The sequence below is a fragment of the Centrocercus urophasianus genome, unplaced genomic scaffold (genome assembly GCF_019232065.1).
Source record: "Centrocercus urophasianus isolate 14NV4802_14NV808 unplaced genomic scaffold, USGS_Curo_1.0 seq_18, whole genome shotgun sequence".
Taxonomy (NCBI): domain Eukaryota; kingdom Metazoa; phylum Chordata; class Aves; order Galliformes; family Phasianidae; genus Centrocercus; species Centrocercus urophasianus.
Window position 1 is genome coordinate 7,830,182 of NW_024884733.1, and position 24,860 is coordinate 7,855,041.

At 33.7% G+C, this 24,860-nt stretch overlaps 1 protein-coding gene across 6 annotated transcripts in view; it reads right to left on the bottom strand.

The window, feature by feature from the left end:
• Positions 1–24,860, bottom strand: part of KCNT2 (potassium sodium-activated channel subfamily T member 2) — a 116,770-nt gene that overhangs the window by 71,482 nt on the left and 20,428 nt on the right. For 5 of the 6 annotated variants that reach the window (XM_042819339.1, XM_042819338.1, XM_042819336.1 and 2 more), the window contains exons 2-9: positions 21,702–21,781; positions 16,871–16,970; positions 12,169–12,225; positions 11,255–11,303; positions 9,496–9,555; positions 7,551–7,625; positions 7,014–7,097; positions 6,330–6,424 (exon numbers count right to left, since the gene is read on the bottom strand). In XM_042819339.1, coding sequence (XP_042675273.1) covers positions 6,330–6,424; positions 7,014–7,097; positions 7,551–7,625; positions 9,496–9,555; positions 11,255–11,303; positions 12,169–12,225; positions 16,871–16,970; positions 21,702–21,781 — 600 coding nt within the window. Of the gene's footprint in view, positions 1–6,329; positions 6,425–7,013; positions 7,098–7,550; positions 7,626–9,495; positions 9,561–11,251; positions 11,304–12,168; positions 12,226–16,870; positions 16,971–21,701; positions 21,782–24,860 lie in introns of those variants that run through there. The other variant, XM_042819340.1, reaches the window with a different exon arrangement.

Genomic DNA, 24,860 nt, shown 5'->3' on the forward strand with positions numbered 1-24,860 from the left:
TTTTATCAGCGTATTTTTTCATTGATTTTCCTCATTCAGCTTTAAGGCTTCGGCTCTGAAATACTGACAGTAACAATATAAGCAAACACTCCTTATTGCCAGCAAAGGTGAGAAAAATATGGCCCATCCAAGAAAACCCTACTCCATTGTTAACAACAGGTATTTCATTTAAATAATCTAGACCAACTATTTGTGATAATAGTTTTCACACTCTTCTTACATGGCAGACTTCACCTAAACAATCTCAGTAATTAAAAAAAAAAAAACATTAACTTAGTATGCATTTCTGGCAACTGCAGAGTTTCCCTTCAGAGAGAAAGAGAAAAAAAAAAAAAGAAAAAAAAAAAAGCAAATCAGCTAATGATCTGAAAACATTTAACGGAAAAATTATCTTTAAATAACCTGTTTTCTATGCAACAGTTTAAATTTACACTGAATCACATATCAGCATTTTCAGTGAAAATTCAAACCTGACAAAATAACTTTTGCTAGCATATGGAGTATTAGACAGTGGAATATTTTGTCCTTTTGTTTTCTTTCTAGGATGTAAAAATGGCAGACAATATTTCTTGCAGAAAATTTTTGACTTGAAATACTACCTCTGGTTAAATCTCTTCCCTTTTACCTCTCATTCATGCCACATGGAAGCCAAGTACTGGCTCGGCTGAAAGCTCTACAGCTAAAATTGTGCTGATTAATTTTTTCCTAAGCTATCCCTGCTAGTTCTTGGCCTGTGACTATCCTATCTGAAGTAGCTGAAAACAACACGCATCTATTGGTTAGTGGTCTTGGCTGCCTCCCTTAATAAGAGATATTAAAGAAACAGTTCAGGATTATAAGTAAATATCCCTGCCATATGCTTAATGGCATCTATTCAAGATTCAAGGCAGAAATTTGCTCAGTTCTGAGACAACAGTGCAATCAGTAATTTGTTTTACTACTTGAAAGTACTACTTAAACTACTTTAATAGTTTAAATCACAAAATACTTATCTATTGGTTATTTCTAATAGGAAAAGTTACAGTTCAGATTTGTTTACTGTTCTTTTTTCCTGTTTTTTGAATAGCATACAATACTGTTACTGTTTTAATGATATCAATATAATTTTGGAAACACTTGGTCACTGCAAACACATAGAAACGTGACAGAGCCACAGTGAAATGAATGAGACTTTAATTACTATTCTCATGCCAGAAACTGGGGCCATCTCTGAATTCCTTAAGGAATTTCCAATAAAGCATAATTAATGTTGTGCTTATAAATAAATTACTCTCCTACCAAAGTTGATGAAAAGTGTTGTAGTTGTTGAGCAAATTATTTTGTATTCTTTACAGTTACTTAGGACTTCTAATTAATATACTAGAATACTCCGAGCCTTAAATTCTGCAACCACTGTTTAATCTTTATGACCATGACAATTAATATTCTTTATTAATCAAGAATCACTGGATTTGATAAAACGAAATGACAGAATTGCAGTTTAACTTTGTGCTGTTTTTGAATGCGAAACATCTCTCTAAATCATAAACATACTCAATCTGAGCACTGGATGTGCTATGCAACAAAATCAAACAACATGAAAAGACTTGTAGATATTACAAACATATCTTATTCTACATTATATAATTCACTAGCACTCTTTGAGTTCAATGTACTTAATGTTAGGCATCCTTCTTGGAGGAGTGCCATTGTTGGCTCCTGCTGTAATCAATACAGGACAGAGAAGCAGCGTGATTTAGTTAAATTCAGATCTGTACTGCACTCGGAGGTGACTGTCTCTCTTATTGATAATAAAAGGAACTGAAGCATTGAATTGAGAGGTCTTAATTTCTGTGATATTACATAAAATTATTTCCTTTATCTCCTTTTTTTTTTTTTTCTTTCCTTCTGTAACACAGTGTTCCAAGTCTGGAATTTTGTCTTGTTTGGACTAGATTGTTGTCTGAGTTTGTTGTCATTCCTACAAGCAAATTATTTTTATTGTTTGCTCCAGATGATAATTTTTAATTGGCATTGAGGCTACAGAATTGGTATGATACAGGAATTCTGTAAGTATGTTTGTGAAAACATCCTAATTTTCTGATATTGAAAGCACTGAAGAATAGGCAATGCTGAGATTTTCTCAGTGAGCTTTCAAGGAAGGCATGAGCAAAGTTTGTGCAGGCTTCATACATTCTTAATCTCATTTGTAGCCAACTTTCTTACAAGCTAATCATTCCACACTAATGATACATGACTAGCACTGATTTAAAAAACAAACTCTTGAAAGATGATTCACTGTGTCATAGATGCCTGAAATAGTCATTTATTGTTATTTGTCTGACTGTAGAGTTTATGAAAGTAATTAGTATTGCATTTGGCAAGCAAAAGCAAACATCCATTAGCTAAATGACAAAATATATATTTTGACTATCTTTGTCACTTTCACTAAAACTCTATTAACAGTAAGTGCTGAACAGCGTCATAAAGGAGGACACTTCTTTTAGTGTACTCATAATTGGGTGGGAGAACACTGAGTTATTTAAAGAAATAAATTATTGATAGCCTAACCTATCTTTGGAACTAGAAGAGAGAAAAAAAATCCATGTAGTAACCTGTAAACTGCAGATACATGGAGTTATGCTTATGAAGTGACTGATCTGCAGATAATTTCTCGGATCCATGAACAATTGTCATTAAAAAAAAAAAATAATACAATATATCACAAATTTTATGTGATTATTCTTTGTTCTGTAAATTGCCAACTGTATTCAAAATTATATAAAGCCTCCTGCTAAATTCTAAGTTAGAAGGATAACTTATAAAATGATTTTCTAAAAACTGTAAGATTAAACAATTGACTGTAAACATATTAATGTTTTATGTTTTAATCTGAAGCTCATATCTGAGTTATAAGACAGGTTGGAATATGTCTACTTGTGTTACTATCACTTAGAAAACTGCTGAGGAGATGCAACTGATGTTTTTGCTGACATTGCATGGAGCCAACTTTTCAGTGAGATGTCTGCTTTTGTAGAAGTTCAGTTATTTTGAAACATATGTGCACTTAGTAGCAAAGTTAACGAGAAGGATGTTTTCTGTAAGTATTTCTGCTTCAATGTAAGTAATGCAGAACCCTCCAACTAGTCTATAAGGTAAATTTCTGTGGAGGAAATTGGTCAATCAAATGAAATGCTATTGTCTACACACTAGAAGAACAAGTGAAAATGTACAGTTACGAGACACATCTAATCCTCTCCCTCCATTGTAAAGCACTGCAAGGTCAGGAGGTCTAGCCAGCTTCTTCATCAGTGTTCTGAGTGTTCTGAGACACTTCCAAATGACTGGGGACTGAATGCTTCCTCTCATTTATGAAAACATGATTTCAACTCTGATACATTGCACAGAGGAATGCTGCTGCTCACCAAACTTGTATATATACAAGGATGAGACATAAGCATCCTCTGACGAATATCCTCTTATTCTGTAAACACATGGGCTCTCAGAAAGGAGAATATATATAGTATATCTTCTATAGTAAAATTGTGCTTTCAGAATTGTCTGTGATAACATATCAGTTCCAATAGCCTTGTTCACATACAGCTATTTTGTACCTCTTGTAGAACTACAGAGTTCTGCTGTTAGACAAAAAAAAAAGTAGAGAAAGTAACTACTTTTCCATCTCAAGCACCCAGAAAAAAAGAAAAAAAAAAGAAAAAAAAAAAAAAAGATTAAGTACAGTAAAAACACACTCAAAAACAAAATTAAGGAACATATCTTGTAAGTACTGATTACTGAATAGTACTTATGTTTCAGCATTTGTTTTAAAACTTCTCATAGAAAAGATCATCCCCAGAGTTACTAAAGCTTTCAGCGTCTCTAGAAGCAGTAAAAGAGCACTTTTTCTATGCTTCCTCAGTGCACCATTCTAACCAAGAAGGTAAAAACAATTTAAGTAGAAAGGGGAGTCTCTCCTGGACTTCTTATAAAATGGCATAATTCCTGTATAAAGTAATGTGTTCCTTTTCCTATGTGTCTGCTAAAAAAGCATGATTTTGAACAGAAAATTACATAGACTTCAACCGGTGTTCCTATTGAAGCAGATGGTAAAAGCAAGTCTGCCAACCAGCGCTTGGGATGTAGTGTTACAGTTTAATTCATACAGTGCATTGAACTCATTCTTTCATTAACTGTAGCAGTTTTGCATTACTGTGGCTCTACTATTTCATGAACCAAGGTAGTATCTCTAAATGTCACCAGAATGTGTTTATAACAGGCTGCTACTAACTCAAAACCTTTCTTTTTGCATTGTTTTTACTGCACATATAGATCAGACTGTTTCTGGTCCTAGGTTTTAGAGGGGGAATTCAGTCACTCAGTTACAACTTGCTATTGTAGAAAGTATGAGAGAACAGCTTGAGGAAAGCTATCCTCAAGTAGGCAAATTCCAGAAACAGGCTTTGTTCTTCTTTCAGCATGAAAAAACTCATGTAATCTCTAAAACAAATCCTGTAAAGTGATGTAAAGTGAGATACTGCCTCAAATTCACAACGGATATAACATAATAGAAGACATTAAGTTGATTTTGACTGTTTATAGAGAGTTTTTTATATACGTGCAAAATACACTCTATAATATAAGTTCATAGATAAAAATAGATTATATGTGTTCCTATAAGTAAAAATAACTGCTATCTAAACAGATTCCAGCATTAGGCAAGCTGCAGGTACTTGAACATCTATTTTTGGTAATTCCGAAAGTATTTCATTTCCTTAGTTATTGCATTAATGGGTGTTTTCATCCTATTTAGCTTATTTGGAAGTTTAGCAGGGTCAATAGTAGGTCACCATAATCTCTAATAAGCTCATATCTATGACTTTTGAGACGAGACATAATACCACAGGTGAGCTTGCCATATTCTGCATGTTTTACTGTCAGTTATCAAAATGCCTGGTACTGAGCATGACGTTCATTTTAGCTGCATTCATTAGCTGATATCCTACCAAGCAGGGAGGATCACAGTGAGTTCTTAGGAAACATTGTTACTAGCTCACCAGAAATGGCAGCGTTTGTCTTAGAATTTTGTGGCTTTAAGACAAAGGGCCATTCGTTTAATCACTGACCAGAACAAACCCATATTCTTCAGTAAAGAGTAGAGAACTGAGAAAGTTTTTCTCAGGACTGAAAAAGTGTTGTTTTACTCTGTTATTAACAAAAGGCTTAAGGTAGGATCTAACAGTGGACGTCAAGAACATTCTAGAGAAATAAGATGAGTAAAAATCAAATCTCTTTCTCCGAAATGTCACGACAAAACTTTATCTGTGCACTAACCCAAAGGCACCCTGCCTGGCAAAATTTCATTTAGGGGTTGTTAACCCTTTCCAATAAGGTTCATCTCTGTTCACTGCCCTCTTGCATACCATCTCATAACACACATATTCTTTTTACTCTTACTTTTCTCCATATGTGACACTCAGATCTCAGATACTACTGCTGAGAAATTTCTGTTCGCTAAGTAACTTCCTAAGCTACGCTACCACCTCTGCCTTTGTGTGTGAACATAGTTATGTCTGTGCTCAGTAATTTCAAAGACTCGTGTAGTTTTTGCCTCCAGCCCTGTTCAACTGTAGATGTATAAAGCATAGTATAAAACTGTGACAAAAAAGTAGTATTTCCTATGAACATTTTTCTAGCTGCCAATAATCTGCAGCTCTTTCATTTTAGGAACTTAGTAGATTTATATTTAATACTGTCAAAATACTTTTCTCTGTGCTTCCAGAACCTTTATAAACTTAAAAGTTTTTGAGATCTTGCAACAAAGTTCCTCATAGTATTACATTCTTGTTGTTTGAACCTACCATCCAGTGCTTTCTGTAATCTAGATTAAGAATATTTACTTTCTGTAAATAAGATTATTACTACTTTCTCCCTTTATATCTTATGACTGGACTGGGTAAACTGAGTGATAAGTCTGAGATTTTTTTGGCATTCTTCTTTCTATCCCTCCAGTAAGAGAATTATTACCTTAGTCTGGGTACCTTCATTGGTTCTCTTCAAATTCAAATGACTTTTTCACTGAGACTTCCTCCATCTATTTCTCCTGTGTTTTCGCATGATATGTTTCCTTCCTAATTGTGAGAATGAGACCCTCTCCCATGCATGCACATTCTATTTCCAAATCCAGTGTATCAGGGCTCCAGCAGTACTCAGTGCTGAGTGGTATTTGCATTGTAAGTATGTTATTATTTTAATTTCAACATGTGATTTCCACAATGCCTATTTTATCACCATGTACAAAAGTGAGAAAAGTCAATATATATAATAAAAACAGAAGGATTTTGGTCACTTACCAAGTGAAGATAAGACACAGTAAAGTGGATATTAAAATGAGGACTTGGTTAAACATTGCAGACTGTGTACGTTGGATGGCTCTGTGAAGATCATTCTGCATTAATGGAAAATAGCTGTTATTTTTGGCTTTGAATTAATGAAGCATGAGCTGATTCTATAGAATTACATAGAGTCCTAATAAAATTCACTCATTCAAATCCACTTAAAATTTGCTGATCATGTGGAAGGGTGCAAAAGAACCAGCTGTGATTCAGTGATTGTTTAACTAGTTCTTTGTTCATCCTGGCACAATTCTGATACTACTGCAAGCTGCCTTAAAGTTTATCTGTTCATATCTAGCTTATAAATTACAGGCTGTGAAGACTAATTAAGGCATAGCAGTTGAGTTCCCTGTAATTGCATGTGAATGCGTAAGTAGCTAAAAAACTAGCCATTGTAACTTTCCCTCCTAATGGGCACTGCAACAATTTATACTAATTTGAGATTTCACTTCATTTTTTTTTTTTTCTAATTTTGATGGAGAGAGTAGCTTTAGTAATGCTTGACCATTTGTGTACTATAACTACAGATCTGGTTAGCTCGCTAGAAAAGTTGGACAGAGAACTGCAATGCCAAAATCCCAGTTAAAGTAATATATTAAAAAATAGAAAATACAAATTAGTTCTTTTCTTTATCATACTTACAATCATATTCTCCAAAGCATGCTTTGCTAGCCAACAGTTTAAAAAAACAGGAATAAACAGGTTTCTTAGGACTGGCCAGAAAATCTGAACAAATTAAAAATGGAAAATGAACAAATTAATTAAAAGGCTTCTATTCAAGAAAATAGCAGCAATGAAGTACTCAGGAAAAATATATCTTTATGAACTGCATGCAAGACAAAATGATTAAATACAATATATAGAGTCAATATAGAGTCACAAATACAGACAAATAGATATTCTTTGATTTTTATGTCTGACTGTTTTATCTTATTGATTGTGTTATAATTCGAGTTAGGGATCTGTTGGTTGTTTTGGTGGGGATTTTTTTTGCCTTTTTTGGGGAAAAAAAAATGATACGCACTATTTCATTTAAGTAAAAATCTGCCTTGTTGTTGTTGGCTAATTTCAGTTCCTACGAGCACAATTCTTTCATCCACACAGAATTCACTTGTACCTCAGTGAAGAGTATTAGTGCAAATGTAAAAGTGTAATATGTATTAATTCAAATAGTTTTACCGTAATGATGAAAGGGACAGCGTTTATTATTTCCAGCAGGAAGGGTATTCGCAGAATTTGTTCCCAGATATTTCCCTTCAAAGAAAAAGAAAAAACAATAAAAAGCATGTCATAGTAAGTTTACCTATGCATCTGGGGAGGAATATATAAGATAATCAAATGCCAAATACATTTATCTAAATAATTGAATTTAATGAAAAGCATTTGTCCTACAGATTTAAACACGTGTTAAATGTGAATATAGAAAACAGGATACTTTGGCCTAACTATTTTTTCTTTCTGTTTATTATAATTTACCTCACACATATACTGTTCAAATCTATATTTTTACTACAACAGATCCTTGCGTCCACATGACCACATATTTTCATACTGTGGCCTAGTTAGTAAAACAGCAAAGAATGAAAAATTCTAATTGCATTAACTAGTCAACTCATTATGTCAGCTAATGAAGAGCTTCATTAAATTAAGTTTCTAATTTTTTCGAAGAGTAATTTCTGTTTCCTCGTATTGCATTTTTAGGTACCTTGGAATCCTACACAGAGATCATTTGGTTTTTTTATTCTTCCAACATTGGTTTACTTTAATTTTTGCATGCACGCTTACACATAGGTAAGGAGATAAGGTTCTTTTCCTAACAAATTTATTTTTAATAATTCTAGTTTTTGCTGGAATCCTCACGCAGCACAACCTGCTGGTGAGTTCTGTCTGCAGCTGTTTTCTTTCTGCTATTTGGTTTTTTTCTGACACCTTAAATCTCTAAAATCCTACATTGTCATACTTTAGCTTTTGGTTGTTTTAAAGTTTTTCTCACTTTAATACTTATTATTTAAGACTGTCTTAAAAACTAGAGACGAAATTCCATTGTAGTATAAGAATTGTAGAGATATATGTGCAAAGCACGTGCCCTACTCAGAAAATTTTATATTGAATCAACTGTTGTGATTATCTTCATGCACAGCTAACTGTCCTATGGTTCATATTGACATTTAGTATGAATAATGAGCTGCTCTGCTTGCACTTCTTATAAAAATTTCATGTCAGAATATACAAGATCAAAATTCTGTATTTTTGTCTCAAACACTTCAATACGTTTCAGGGCCTGCTTTTTCTTGATCTTACACAAAATTAGATGTCTTCCCACGTAATTGAACGGAAGTGGTACGGGTTTCTTGATCTGCTTACCACTAGCTATAGAGTAGGAAAAATACTGTTTTTTTCCCACATCTGAGCAGTAACTGTAGTAATTAGATGTTTAGATGAAGATTATAAATTTAAGAAAGAAGGTAATTAAAACTGAGTGTCTTACAGGTATACTAACTGTATATACTGTATATCAGTAGTCCATCATAGATAAGGGAACAATGCAGCCTATATAGTATTGCAGTGATTTGCCACTACAGAATCATTATATTTTCAGTTTCATCAATAAATTAATGTTTCCTGTTAAAATGACCATCTGATATAGTAACTGAAAATTAAATCCAATCTGTATTGTAAATAACATTCTTTCTCTATTTCTAATTTTTCCCTTTTATATCTGGATGCCATTGTAGCTACAGGCAGGGATTTTTGTCTTCTATGTAATTGTCTTCATAATTGGTGGGAGTTAGACATACTTGAATAATCTGTAATATTTTGTATGATAACCAGCCCTGTAAAGAGAAAATTGTGAGAATAAAGAGAAAAGAGAAATTGTGAGACTGTAAGCCAAATTTTTATTGTTGGAACAATAAAATGAAAATAATCCACTGTTAAAATGTGTACTAATAGCAAGGAATCATAAGGAATATTTCAGAAAACTGGCACTTTCTTAGCATCTGTCTTGTTAGGGGCTGCATCCCAGCAGAGGCATGTTAGAGATGCTGTACTGAGTGAAAAAAGCAGCATATGCTACAGCTTTGGATACAGTGGAGATAGGAATCAGGCAACTGAAAGAACTTACCTTGTAGCTAAGATAACTCAGCAATAGTGTTTCAAAGAGACTTATTAAAGCCACTGAAACCTTAAGTGAAGAGAAAAAAAACAATTTACATTAATACCATTTTCTAAAGAATATGATATAAAAGATCATATTGAAAAGGAAATGCTATGATTTTCCCTGCATCTTCTGAATTCATCTCAGCTAACAGCATTTAGCATGAAACTTAAATAGTATTGTTTTTCTGACTGAAGTGTAGCCTGTGACTTGAGTCCCGTAGGTCTTTTCCAGACACAATTTTCCAGAGAGCCTGCAGTGTGGCATTTCCATGGCTTTTAGGTATTCCAGCAGTCAGCCAGACTGTTGCTCAAGTTTCAGTTGTCTGTTCATGAAAACTATCAAGATCCTTTCAAAAGACAGAGATAGGAAGCAGCAGAAACAAATAACAGAAGCTAGACAATTCTTTGCTTCTCTGTAAAGATGTAAAAAATGTGTAGAAAAACATTTTTCTAACTGTGTATAATCGAGAAATTTTAAAACACATTAATCATTATTATTTTAATTTTTGAATTCAACTGATTTTTTTCTATATAGTATATTATATAATATAAAATATTTAAATAGTCAAATATCAAAATTGTAAAAATTTTACTTAAAACTATTACATGTAGTAAATAACCACAAAAATTACTTTAATACTTTGCACAACAAATATTTGGATTTTAATGGATATTACAGGAATAGTCTATCAAGAATATGTACAATAGCAACTGGATCTGAAATAAAATAAGTTGCTGGAATTTTAATTCTGAATTAATGCTCACTACTAAGAATCTAATGCTCACTAATTCAGAAGAGTGCACCATTTGCAAATATAATATCCTTACCTAAAATTAAAACTAATGCTACAAAGCAGAAAATTGTTTAAGTATGCCACCAAAATATAATGCCAGTTTTCCAAATAAGTAGCAAAGCTTTATATAAAATTACATTGTACCTGAAATAAAAAGAAGTATCTTTTTTCAAGTATCGTATATATCCTACTGTGAATGCATTTATATATATGTATATGTATACAAAGCCACATGTATAAATTCCTATGTTTATTAAATCCAAATATTAGAATAAGTTTCTAATCATAACTTAATATGGATAAAGATGTGGAGCAACGCTGAAATCATTCTTCCCCTTCCTCAGTTACCAACACAGTAATCCTATGAGCACTTTGCATTCCTTACAAAGAAAGGCCAATTGCACCTGACTTTCTGCATTAGGTTTTAATATCACTTGACTGTAGTGCTGTCCATGAGAAAAATGCCCACACTAAGGTGAGCATTTCTAAGGGCTAATGGGATGTGTTTTATAATATACACTTCTAAACATCCGGCCTTCTATATCATGAAGTAATCTTAGCTTTTTTATGGATTTGACATGAAAGTAAAGGAAGTACATGATAAAAAAAATACTAGTCATAAGAAATCATGAAATTTAAACTCTTCGCTGTAGAAAATATTTATTAGACTACTCAACAGAGCTTGATAATTCTACAAGTAAAAACTGTTCAAATTCCACAATATTTTGCTACAAACTTTCATACTTTATAAATATATGATAAAGACATACAATTTAAACTAGGTAGCTGAGATCAGCTTATCTTTCCTTTATGGTTTTGTTGTGTTTGTTAATCAAGTAGATTTCTTTAATTTTTCCATATATCATTTAATATCATCAAAATGCTGTAAATCAATATTGCAGGTAGTAAAATTGGCCATTTACTTATTACCTGTAATCCCCATAAAGGCAAACTTCGATTCACCCAAATAATAGGAGACCTGTTCATTGCAACACAAGAACAAACATGGAATTTAAATAAATCAAAAGAAAAATAGAAAAAAGAATTGTACGTATCAATGGAAATTACAGCAGTCTTATATTTAAAAAAAAATAATAATAAGTAGTAAAGATTTAAAATCAGTAGATATCTACTGAGTATTAGCAATTTTTCTTTCTGTTATAGAGTCAATCACTAAATTCACATGGGAGTAATCCAGTACCTCGTGACACCAAAATGTTTTATTGGCTTCAGTGGCTGCTAGATCATCCCCCATGATTCTAGGAAGACTAAAGCAGTTTGAGATTTTGATTCTAGAGATGCAGAGGAGCCATTGTTTGTAGCAGGAAAGAGAAACTTGACCGTTCTTTTGTTTAATTTTTTTTTTTTTTCCTGTGTAATGATATAAATGGCATCTATATAATAAGAACAACATATCTTGGAAAAATACCATGTTGTTTTAATATTTACTAAACCCAATGATACTTGATAGAGTGCTGCTAGAATCTGGTACCCTCAGTGGCACAGTAAATTACTGTTATTTACTGCTAGTCATAATTTTTTTCTAAATAATAAGGGTGTCTATTTTTTTTATTTCAGCAAGATGTATAGACATTATGGGAATTCAGAGCTTACAACAGCATGCAATCTAGCAAGTCTGTTACATAATCAAGAGGAATAATTAGAATTTTAAAGGCGGTTTTGAATATCAATGAAGTTGAAAGTAACTGATGGGTTTTATAGAAATGTCACCATGATATATTAAAATATCACCATTCCAGACAAAGTTGATTTGTCTTCCTGTCCCAGCCTCCCTCACACAATTATGTGGATTTTTTGTTTGCTTTTTTAAATGAGGAACTCACCAATCAATTGTTCCGGGTGTGTAATTTTGATTGTAACAATCCCGGTTTAATTCCTTGCTGATAGTTGTCATCACATCAGTGCAAAGTCCATTTTCATTAGCAAATGCACATGGGAACACAATCATAAAAACATACAGGGGAAAGGCATATTAGTTACACTATTAACTGTAAAATTTTATAAAATTCATGCAATAGTTTGAAACACTAGATGATGAATATAAATATTTTTAAAAGTAAAATAGTTTTTTTGAATATAGTTCTGGATGTGTTCTGTATCCATAGAAAAATACTGTAAAGCACTTCAGGTTACATTTTTTAAGATTTATTTTCAAACATGGTCTGATTTGAAAAAAAAAAAAACTCAAAGTATACTTTCAAAAGCTGAACCAATAACAGTATATATTGAAGATCTAGAGATACTAGAAGCCATATCACAAAGCTAAGTTGGGCTTAGCTTTAATACTTGGGCCATATCACAAAACTAAGTAGAAAGACCAAATATACTTGTCATACTTTCAACAGCAAAGACTGCATCATGCTACACTTTGTCTTCTCTTGTGAGGATGTAAGCTGGGTTGCAAAACTAATTAGTGTAAGAAACTGGTGACCTTGATATAAAAAAAAAATAGAGCTGTTCTGTGCATGTGATGTTATTTTACCTTGAATTGCTGGTACAAATCCTCCTTTCAAAAAGTCATGCAAAGATGTGGAAATTTTTGTGTAAATTTCCTTGTTTGTCCCTGGCACCTTTTCTATGAGTGAAGTGGGACTTCCTACACAATTTTGTGCTCACAGTTCTTCCCAGAAATGATTTTGGTCTTCTGTTAATTAACTTGGACTTCAAAGAATGCTTGCTTCTGATATTGAGATCCAGGAGATTCATGTAAGGACATCTGTGCAGCTCAGCAGTAGGTAAACTGGCAGGTCAGCCAAAAAAGAAAGGGAATCTAATAGCTGCATTCTTACAGGCTATGAATAAGAGAAATGCTAAATGGTATGCATTAATAAGGACATTTTATATCTTAAGCTTTGCTGGGTACATCTGGTTTGCCTGAAGGAATAAATGAAAAATACTGACTTGTGCTAAAAGAGAGGAAATAATTCTGTAGTGGGAGTCTATGGTGAAAAGCATTCCTCTCCAAACTGTAATTTTAAGATCAACCACATGATAGTGCTTTATACGATCACTATGATAGTGCATGGAGTAGTTTCACTCATTAGGCTGTGGCATTTTTTTTCACAACATTATTTTTTTCACAACGCAGCACTTGTAAGGTTGCTTTATGGCAGTGGTTTGGTATAAAGCCCTCAGGATGTGTATGTGCAAAACTATTGACAAAATGAGGTACTATTTGGGTACAGGGCTTGTTTTTCTAGGAAGACAAACAGACTTTAAAGTCTGGTTCTTCATGACCACATAGAAAACAATTACATGAAACTTTTCAGCCAGGCAAACTTTATACAGTAACAGAACTGTCTAGTCTATTAATGTCCCATAGCTTAATACAATGGGGTGCTGTACAGAAAAAACAAACTCTTATCCAGTGAATTATTAAATGTTTAGAAGGAACAAGGAACAAACATATCAGGAAAGGACTGCAGAATTAAGCAGTCTGCAAAATACAAAAAGATCTCTGCATATGAATACAAAACTACTGAAATACTCTTGCCAGTAGCAGAAGTGCTGCTGTTCTAATCAATTCCACATACTCAGTTATACCATTTCTGTCAAATACACTCATTGGAGCTCCCTACAGTTCTTAGAAGCTCTTAGAAGAAGATGATATAAACAGTTTCTTCATGTCTGAAGCTCATTAGCCACAAAAAACATCTGAACTATGGGTTTCTTTTCCACAAGAAAATTGCATTACATTAAATTGGATTCATGAAGTCCAATTATACTTTGTTATGCAATCCTGCTTCAAACTTCAATACCAAGTGCATTATTTATTCAAAACCAGAAAGAATATCATTGTTTCAATTTTTGCAATATGCTTGGATTTGAGATTTATTTTTTTAAGTTGTATTTATGGAAAACTGTATGCAAATTAATACAGCTGCTCTGTACTGTTACAGGGCATATTATAAGGGTATGCAGGGTATATAAAGTATTATTCCCTTCTCAGTGCCTTAATGTTCAAACGTCTCCCTCATTTCATATTACATGTCTTTTCAAATCCTGAAATGTTACTGCTACTCACTGTGGAGTGGCAAACAACATCAGCTTTAGAATCCTGTATAGTGATTTTATAAAAATTCTATTTTTTTTTTCCCAGTCAAACTATTAAAAGCAGCAACTTGAATAATACCGTGAGATTTCTCTCTAAAGATCAGATCAATTTTTATCTGTTACTACATCTTACAATATCACATTGACAACACATTCTGAAATAACATATTGGGAGAGGACAATTGACTACATTGTTCAATTAGACACAAAAAAATCAGCAGAACCTTATCCAGGTCACATATTGGCTGTTGAGACTTAGTGCCACAGGAAGCCACTGCAATCTTTACAATTTTTCAATGGCATGGTCCCTATTTGATTGCTGTGATCCATTGAAAACATTAAAACACAGTTTTGGCAAACTCATTTTCAGTGAAACAGTTTAGGGGGTGTACATATGTGCATACATGTGAGACAGGCAACTGTGCCCACCAGCTACAGACAAGCAGGAGTTTTTCTCATTGAACTACTCAAATGTCCTGTACTTCTCTTTTTCATATAAAGACAGCATTCTTCATGTAAAATTCATACTCTTTACACAGTAGGGTCCAGTCACACTATCAGTAAGTCATTTAAGGGCACTTTACTCTTAATGATAGGAAGATGCTGTTCACCTCAGCAGCTTAACATTTGTTTTGTGATTGAAAAGATGGCCAGAACTGAATTAAGATATATTTTGGGCTATACAGAATATAACTATTATTAGGAAGCATTAGTGTTTTCTGCTTTTCAGATTCACAGAGGAAACAATCATTAGTTTTAAATACTTCTTTATTTATCCTAACTCACTATAAAATGCTTGGGAAAAGTTGATGCAAAAGTACTGATATTTTTTGAATGGAACATTGAGTTTCAGCAAAATTAACATTTATCTTCTTAATATGATAAGAGAAGTAAAAGGATGCATATTTTAAGGGCTTTAGCTTTATGATATGAAGACTAATTTGAGAAGAAACTAACCTCAAGGAGGAGAAAAGAACAGGGTTGTCTGGAAAGCTGAAGAAGGCTGTGTGTTAAGAAAATTTCAAGTTCCTGACTTGCTGTGGTGCAGTGTCTAAATTTCAGAGATAATTTTTTCTTTATCAGTGCTCTGGTTTTGAAGACTGCTACTTGTTTCCACTCTACACACTCCCTCTCCTTGAAGAGACATTTAGAGATACACGCGGAGTCAAAAAATAACGTTTTTTGCAGTTCTTGTGTTTCAAGGGAATTTTTTTTCTGTTCTTTTTTCAGATGTTCTGATTTCTTACAAAAAGTTTTGACAAAAGATTCTCAAATGAATTTTCTGTACTTCCTATTCACACATCCCACTCTCGTGTACTGTTGAGGAAAGTCTATTTTCTTTAACTCACTTTTCTTTGGAGTTGATTCTTGAAATCCTATGCATTAGCTTTTCTAGAGCATTATCCTATATAGTTTTAATGAATTTCAATCAATCTTCAAATGTGCAAATTAGAATTCATACTTAGTCCTTTGCCTAACATTGTGTGAAGAGTGCTAGTTCTGACACCTTGAGCTTTTGAGTATTTGTAGCCATGCTTTGTTTCATTCAGTATTTAAGGCTGACAGAAGCAAATCAAGGGAATGCAAGTAAGTTAATTGAAAATGGTGTTCATTATCACTCAGGATTGATAATATTCAGTATTTCCATGATATATATGCAATCGGAGCAAAAGATTGCATAAATTATAAACAACACATCAGAAAAAAGCTGAGTATCCAGTGACCTATTTGGAGTCTACTGCCAGCTGTAGGTATTCAAAAAATTGTGCATTGAAATGATGGAACATCATGAGTATATAATGTACTTTTATGAGTACATAATGTACTTTTGGTCTCCCCCTTCTCTTAAGTGTTTAGAGAATTAAGAGGGCTAGAAAGTTATCATCAGCATCATCTGTGTGAAAGCTCAGTTTCACGTATTTGTCTTATTGTGTCCAGGATCTAGAATCTTAAGTAAAACAGCTAATATTGCAATATTTGTGCCATAGTTAAGTCAGAACTATATACAATACTCTTCTTATTTCCAAATTATATTGAAAGGACTTTGCATTTAGGTGTCTGAGAACTACTGCATAGCAACACAAATTTTCTCTGCCAGGAGAGTTAAACTTCTAATAAATTAATACTGATTAGTAGCTGTTCTGCCAGCTGAGGCATCAGAAAAGAAAGAAAAAAGAAAAAAAATAAAGCTGCTACCTAGAGCTATTTCATTTACAAGAGTACAAGAAGAAGAACAGTGATCCTTAACAGCTCTGAACCATCCCAGCTGATGTGGAAGCTAATTCTGCATAGCTCCTATCCTACGTTTTATAACCACAAAATATAGAATCCTTGTTTGGTAGATTTATTCTCTGGGAAGACATTCATAGTTCCCACCAAAATATTGTTCCTTATTCATTTCTTCATAAAATTAATTTATTTTATATATGTTTAACAATGCTTTGAGAGAACAAGTAACAAAACAAATATTACCATCCATGTCCTTGTGTAGGGTCATCCAGAAGCACACGAATTATGTATAAGAAACAGCTTAATAGCTTAAGTGAAAAATTGAATAACCGTATTCTCAGACCTATTTTGAAAGGAACAGAAAGAAATTTAGACTGTTTACAGTTTCATTCACTTTTAAGGTAAAACTAAAAGGAACTAAAATAGCCATGATAGAACAGAGCAAAGGTCTATCCAGCCTGTACCTGACATTGCCCTTTGGCAGAAAAATATATGAATATGCCTGTCAGATGCACATAAAATACACTTTTCCAACTTCCAGAAATCTCTGGATTGAGATTTGATCCCTTTTAAAGTGGAAATCTAGACAGTTGTTTTGCTTGAAAGCTATTCTAAACCATCTCTTGTTCCTTGGATCTTTTGTAGTTTTACAAATTTCTTCTCAAAAGGGGAATCAGAATGACATACAGTATTTGAGATGCAAGATACAGTAGCATGAGGAAGACACACTTTCAACCACAGGCAGAAGATATCCAATGGCAATTATTTAAATATTAATATCTGACAGTCTTTATGTAGTAGTTTCTCATACAGAATACATTAATACTGTCCTAACATAAAATATTAAACTGTAGATATTTAATGTTGAAGTTGCATAATTAGGAATCCAAAAATCAGGATATCTGAAAGTCATGCTGAATGCACAACTTTAACTGATTCAACAGCTTCTTCTATGGACCATATGAATACCGAAATGTTCTGTATAATAGATCTCAAATACTAAATACTATCACAGAATATTACATTATGTCTTGCAAACCATAGGTTTACTGCATAGAGAAAGGATTCCTCCAAAGGAACCCAGGTGGACAGTTGGTTCTGTCACACAGGCATTTTAGTTTGATGCTAATGGGAGACATTGAATACTACAACAAAACTTGATTGTATTTTAATGAAGCTTTGGAGTCATTGGAGGATTAGCCTTTCAATCCTCAGTCTTGTTATTAGTCTTAAAATTAATGAGGGAAGGCAATCTTAAGCACTATTTTTTTTCCAGTCATGTGAACCAGGAGTCCAATTCTGTAGAGCTGAGAGGCCTTCTTCCAAAGCAGAACATTAATGACTAGCTCTCACATGGATCTTATTTCCTTTGCACCGAGTATATTTTATTTTTGAATTGCAAGTACGGTATCAAACCTGCTGAACTCAATATAACTGTTTCTATGATTTGGGAATGACAATCTCATCAAGCATACTCAAATTTATGTCCAAACATGTCCTGTGAAGCTGCAGTTATCACACAAGAACTGGGTGAACTTCTGCAGCATTTCATCATCTGTAAGCTAAGGGTTAAAATCCTGTGCTTAGGTCTTCGCCAGGAGAAGTCCCACAGCTGTTACAGTGTGTTGCTATCCTATTATTTGACCAAAAAGTGTTTTTTTTTTTCAACTATGCTATAATCTTGTACATTTTTGAACTGTTGGTGAAGAAGACACAAATTCTTTGTCTATGCTAATGATTTTATGGAAGACTTCTGAAAGGTTACTGTAACAATCAAGCCATTAGAGAAAAGAGCAGATAACCGAAAAACAAAAGAAGACAACAAAAAAGCACACGGAATTCTTGTTTCTTCTGTTCCTTAATTCTGTAAATGTTTATCTTGATGTTAAATGCCTCTTTTTTGTATTGATAATGGGCCAACTTCTCATAATTGTTTGAATTTATTGTTGTCCTAAATTCCGAAAGAAAACAGTGCTTTTATGATTTCAAAAACAAATCAGTACATAGCACTCATGCTCCTGGCTGCTGCCTTAAATGTTAACTCTCAAATCTTGGTCTTGAAAGATTGAAAACTGCTTACATATTCAATATTAAAATTCTCCATACTATAAAATTCTCTTCCATACTATAATTGAAAGTGCTTCAGGTTCAGAATATCTCAACTGGGCTGTTTCCCATAAAATGAGGCATGGTTTTCACTCCTTATAGGCATTTGTGGAAGGCCTCTAGGCATGACAAAGAGCATATATAGTAATCTGGGTTACATGGACAGGGCAGACAATAGGATCTGTCTATGATAGGAGTGTGGTTCGGGCATTACAGAAGTAATGTAGAACAGACTTCAGGTGTATCTTCTGCTTCAGCTTCTGGATATACCCTGACAGAGGGAGTGCATTTGGTCACTCCTGCTAGAGCTGTAATAATTCATGTAAGTAAATATTTGCAGGTCAAAACATTCTGTAGCCTCATAGTTAGGGATGTCATCTATGAGCTGGAAGAAACACATTTGTTCCACTGTTATGGAGATCTAAGATTTCACACCAGAGGAGGAGGAGGCAGTCATCAGAAGGCTGGAATTTAAAATAGTTTTTCATTTATTACTTTCTTACAAAGAAAGTATTTCATACTTCTGGTTTGCTGGTTGACTATTTTGGTCCTGTACTTTACATAAACTGCTTGGTTTAATTTCTTTTTCCTTTTTTCCATTCACAGATTGTTCAAATAGCAGAGTCAGCTTTGATATTGATGCCTGAAACTTGTATTCAGCTATATCAATCATATGCTGTTATGAATAGTTTAATGAGATTATAATTCTACCTTGTCCCTGTAAGCGTAATGTTACATGTGTTGTCTTCTTCAAAAGAAGAAATTGGCAAGAACAGTTCCAAATCTGTTTGTTTTCTGAAGTAAATGTAACTATATAAAACTGAGAAGGAAACATCAACATTTGAACAGGTATCTTCTATCTTTTTGCCAGCAGTTTTAAGTATGAAGTAATAAAATATCTGATCAGGTATAATGCAATTCTTTTTTTATTATTACTTTTTCTTATAACTTCTTGGTACTACCACTACAAGCATTTTCAGAGATAATTCTCCAGTCTGAAAATCTGATCTACCTCAAAGCAGGGCTGATAGGGACAACAGCTGAAAATTTTACTATCGCTTTCCATTTTTATTTCCTAATAAATCTCCAACGCTGCTGGCTTTTAGCAAAGTCATCTCAGTAGCAATTGGCTTTAGGAGTTAAATCAAAATATGCTGTTAATAATTCATATCCTGATGACAGTTATCTGTTTTATACTGTCTCCAGTGAATTGAAAATTCACTTATTTTTTCCTTTGAGAGTTATTATAAGCTGTGTGTGATCTTGGCAAGTACAAGCAAGTCACAAAAATGTATTTTACTTATTTATTTGTAGCTGGCTGACACCTTTTTGAAATGTCTTTTGTGTACTGTTTTAATTTTATTATAAACTTGTTTACAGAAGGTTGAGTGGTAGCTAAGCTGAAATCAGATGTGGATGGCCTTATTTTACTAGTTCATAAAAATGTGTTCGGAACTGGAATAATGAATGAGGCAGTTGATATTTCATGCCTGTTTCTGGTCTAATTAGATTGGTATTCTATCAGAAAAAAGAAATCATATAAATTCTGGACTAATAGCACTGGAGCATGGGATATTACTTCTCACTCTCTGATCTTCTTAACCTACTTGTGAAGTCTTGGACTCATGAAAACTTTGCAGAACATTTGTAATTTGATATAATACTGTCTGAAAATTTGAGAAAATAATTCAGTAGAATCAGTAATGACAGGAAATTGATACACAATATGTAAAGGAGGGTTTTCAGTGTTCTCGTTGAAACCTAAGATCTAAAGGGCCAAATCTTTTTTCATCAGTTCCCTGATACCTAACATAATCCCCAGGAGGATCAAACAACAGTTGCTTCTCACTCCTTATTTCAAATAAAATTCTATAAAATTCCTTTTCCTTAGCCTCATTTTCCTAATGGAGCAGAGATGTCCTAGAATAGTAACTTAGGACAATTCCCTTAATATAGGTAGCCAGAAGTTAAGTGTTTGGCAAAGTAATGGCCATGAATTCATAGCAGCTAACTATCTTCAGGTTTTATTATTGTGCTGCTTATGATAAAAATGTCTGTTTTTAAATGTATGCTCTTCAGTTCTTCCATCAAAATATATATTTGTAAAAAGGTTTTTGTTTTCATTTTTTATTAAGATCTATGTAGAGGAAAAAAATTCCTACCTTTATCTCAAGCAAGTATGTATCCATAACATTCCTATAATATCTGTGAGAAGAGTTATAATGAGTTTGGTCTCATAAAAATCTGTTTTATGGACTAGTTCACGGAACTAAAAAAACCTATTTACTGCTTATAGCTTCCCAGATTGTTTTCTTAGCCAGGAGTAATACTCTCTTCTAGCTCAGTTTGCTTTTCTGTCTTATCTCTTACTCCATTATACACTATATGAACCCTCTTGGATCAGCTTCCTGGATGTATGTAAACATACATTTCTTAGTTTCTCCACATAATTGTCTTCTGTGATGAATTTAAATGTGAACATCAATGACAATACACTGCTAAATTGGAATATAAAGTTACTATATTCATGAAGACTGAGAATTTGTTAGAAATTCTCTACCAGTTTCCTTACCAAATCACTCTTTTTTAGTTTTTGTACAAAGTTTGATGCTTAGTTAGGAGTGTTCAATAAAATTAAACAGTACTGCTAAAGCACCTAGTTTTTTGTTCTTATACTCAAACATCTTTGAGGTGTTTTGCTTTCTTAGAAGTAAGGTCAAGCAACAATCATTGATAAAGCTGACATTACCATGATGATCATGCTCATTACCATAAAACAAGAAAATCTTTTTTAATTTTAAATACTTTCTCAGTGTTACAGAAATAATATAAAACTGATTCCTGTGGGGCAAAAAAAAGAAAAACCTGCTGAGAAGAAAGTTAATAACTTTGCTGTTGCCATCAATGGAATTAGATTCTAACCGAATTATTACTATATTGCTTAATAGAAATTAATCCAACTGCTTACTTGATCTTTGGTTTTTGATGAAGAAGAGTTTTAGTCTCTCTTTAAATGTGTTTTCATTCATATAGAATTCAACTTGCACCCTGAAATATAAAAAGAAGGATAAGAATTGAATAAGGAAGACAATAAATTATCATTTTTTCAAAATAGCTTTCCCTAATCTTTCTGTATGACCAGTGGAACATTTACTATTCAGCCAAAGGCTCACTCAGATTTCAATGACTTAACATTAAAAAAACTGGAGATAGATACATACATAATTTATCTCCTTTACATCCAGATCATTTTCATAATACCAGAACACTCTGCACTGGAAAAGTTGGAAGCCTCTATGTTTTTAAATTTTCAATGCAAGATTACTTTCATATCTGCATGCTTGTAAGGAAGATTTCATTGATGTTCAGGTTAAATCTTCCATCTCCATTTAACTATTTCTGTAAAGTTGACATTGTAATGATATTTTTTCTATCTTATTGGTGTATTTGTTAAACACTCATGTCTGAGAGTTCACCTTTAATCAAGTACTCCCACCCAAAACAAACCATTCTCTGAACTCCATTTTTTGTCACAGTAAAATACTGAGACCTGAGAGAAAAATTATATTGCCATCATCCAACGTTGTACAGAAAACAGTTCCCCTTCCTATTTATGCTACTAAAACAACAGTGACTTCCTCTCTTCCTCACAATTTGCCCAGACCTCTTTCATGTCTCTGTCCCTCAATTCATTCTAAGCACAACTCTTGCAACAGTGGTCAAACTACAAGGGAAAAGAACAGCATTGTGGAGTACACTAATCATACAGAAAAAATTTAAGCAATTCCAGAGCTGCGCTGCCTACCCTAACATAAATGCAGCATTAGCTTCACTTTCACAGAAGTCCTTCCTAGTTCAACTAATTGAACTTCTCTCACCAATTTCACTTATCCAATAACTAATCCTCATTCACTTTACCCCAGCACAATTTCTGTTCCTTTTTGAGAAGACAGTACTTGGTTTGGGAACCACCATACTACTTCTAAAGGGACAGCATGAAAGAGAATAAGGAATTAAACTGCTGCCTGTTCAAAGAGTGGTAGAAGATCTTTAAAATTCTGTGCAATGAAATGTTTGATGAAGTTAAGAGTAAATCCTATCATATACTAGCTTTCCTGCCCTACCTGGCTCTACTTCTTTTGAGATAAGATCTTTAAACATTTTGTAATAAAGGGAAGGAATGCATCTCTGTTTCTCTTTTTAAATTAAGAGTAGCCACAAGTGCATATTTGGTAGAGTTTGAGCTCATAGGGATGCCCTAGAAATTCCCACCAACCTAGAAGAAAAGCCCATCAATTAACAGCCTAATTTTAAGCTTTGATTGGGGTTAAACAGAGTAAGAGTTATGATATTCAAGACAGCAGGAGTTATTGGCATTAGCAGAAGTACAGCTTAAATTATTGGTAATATAAAGGAAAGTTATGGAAACATGTCCAATGGTTAATTACAAGGTGAGAAGGTTCATGAAGGCCTGAGTTTTGCTTCAGTTCTTTTCACAGAATCACAGAACTGTAGGCATTGAAAGGGACCTATTAGGGCTATAGAGTCCTACCCCTTGATAAAGCAGGTTCCCTATAGTAGGTTGCCCTAGGAAGGCATCCAGATGGATCTTAAATATCTCTGGAGAAGGAGGCTCCACAGCCTCTCTGTGCAGCCAATTCCAGTGCTTTGTCACTCAAACAGTAAAGAAGGTGTTCCTTGTGTTTGTATGGAACATTTCCCAAGGTATTTACTGTCACTGCATTAGTGACAGTTTTAGAGAGAAACAGTTCTTGCATTTTGGCAGGTGCAACACGATAAATATATATACATAATTTTCAAGGATATATTTCAGTAGGTAAACAAAGTGGCATAAGCATCTGAAGTGAAGGATCTTATTTAAAAGGAGTGAGTACAGTATTGGTGATCTTTTTTTACATGATTTAAACTAATCCTAGATTTTAGGTAAGAAAATTACAGTCATCATTTACAATGAAAGAACAACATGTTAGCAGAAAGCTGTGAATTAATGATACTGTGGAAAGAGGATGTGGGAGCTAATCAGACTCCTATCACTGCTGCTAAGGACTGCTCTGATAGCCCTCTAGCAGCTGTCTGCTTCTGCTTCGCTGCCCTTAGCAACCAGTGCTCACAGCAGACTGGAATTCCACACTGCAGTCGTTTCCATGGCAAAATGTATTACAAATGCTGCTAACACCACTCCTATGGCTCGATTCTTCCTTCTTCCTCTGATTATTTTTGAAATTCACTAAAAACTATAGTAACCTTCTACATCTGCAGGAAATGCATTATCACACACATGATCACCATACAATTCCATCATACTCTGGCTACTGGACAGAGAGTATCTCACTTATTTAGTTGGCTATTTACTAAGAATAAATGGCTGAAGGAGCCACAGGTAGTGATGAGGATAGGAAACTTTGGATACTGTGCTTTTGTTCAATATTCTCCTTTTGATTTTTAGTATTTCAGACGTTGTGGTCTTTTTTACCCCAAGTGTTTACTCTTTTCTGTATCTTTCCTTCTATAAACTGTAATGTGGAAAATGAGAATTTCTGGAATAGAACGCACATTCTGATCCTCACTTGTGGTGTTATTATTGCCTCTTATGAAGAGGGAAAGCCTTGTAGAAGCTTTTCTGGACCCGTTACAAACTTGGTAATTAGGATGTTTCAAGTAAGTGAAATTCATGTACTACTTATATGAAACCTTGTTCTATTGCAGCAGAAACACTAGTTGGAATTTGGATCCAAGCAGTGGAAGGGTAAAAGTGTGGTTCTGGTGCTGACTGAATGAGAAACATGCAGGACAGACCGACTGTCTGTGTATGTAGATGACCTGACCTGTGGAATAGCTTTAGTTTTGTTCTGTGTTTGTGCTGTTCTTCATGTTTTTCTTCTCCCTCTACCAAGGCAGTCACAGTTCAGTCCCCGGTCAAAAAGTAAGTCAAGCTGATGGATTAATACGCTTATCCTTGATGATAGACAGAAATACTTAATGAATGCTGGACCTTGTATAGATAGCTAGTCGATCGTTTCAGACTTTTTCTATGTGGTAGGAATTGAATGTTCATGAAAATCTGACTAAGGGAGTTAAAGAACAGGTCAAATGCTTTACTGACTCT